Source organism: Penaeus monodon, chromosome 21 (genome assembly GCF_015228065.2).
Source record: "Penaeus monodon isolate SGIC_2016 chromosome 21, NSTDA_Pmon_1, whole genome shotgun sequence".
NCBI classification, from domain to species: Eukaryota; Metazoa; Arthropoda; class Malacostraca; order Decapoda; family Penaeidae; genus Penaeus; species Penaeus monodon.
The window spans coordinates 19,222,850-19,223,425 of record NC_051406.1 but is presented as its reverse complement, the minus strand read 5'-3'; the positions used below and the strand labels follow the sequence as shown (position 1 = coordinate 19,223,425).

General features: G+C 49.7%; 1 protein-coding gene across 1 annotated transcript in view; it reads right to left on the bottom strand.

Moving 5' to 3' along the window:
• Positions 1 to 576, bottom strand: part of LOC119586303 — a gene marked incomplete at its 5' end in the record, with an annotated part of 12,688 nt that overhangs the window by 8,521 nt on the left and 3,591 nt on the right. The window contains 2 exon segments of the mRNA XM_037935009.1: positions 119 to 317; positions 430 to 572. Coding sequence (XP_037790937.1) covers positions 119 to 317; positions 430 to 572 — 342 coding nt within the window.

The window sequence follows — 576 nt, the reverse complement described above, 5'->3', positions numbered from 1 at the left end:
AAACAAACTTCCATCATTCCAAGATTTAAAAAAATAAAGTAATTGCAACGAAAAAAGGAGAATTAAAAAGAAATAAAGTTGGAAGATAAGACAGGCCCTGAGCACGAAATTCACTCACTGATGTTGTCCGTAGTCTTGGCGAAATCAATGGTGTCCGACTCGTTGGTGAAGCTGACCTCCCTGGCCATGGTGGTGAGCCAGTTCCCCAGGTTCTTGACCAGCTCAGCGGACCCCGGCTCGTCCTTCTTGCTCTGGAGACCTCGCCACTTCGAGAACGAATCCTTCCCCAGCAGGTTACTGGCCACGTCGAGGAGGCTCTTTGCGGAAAAGGAAGATTTGTTTTGTTATATTGACAGCGTGATGATAACAACAGGATTAGTGACAGTGATGCTGACAGAAGACAGTCCGAGGTGGGCCTGTGACGCTTACCATAGCCGACTTGAATCCGGAATAAGGCATGTCTGGGTTGATGTTGTCCAGGTTCGTCATGGTTTTCATGATGTTCCTCATGGTCGTAATCTGCTTCACACCCGCTGCCTCCGCCGCGCTCTGCACGCTCTGGGTCGTTGCGGCTGC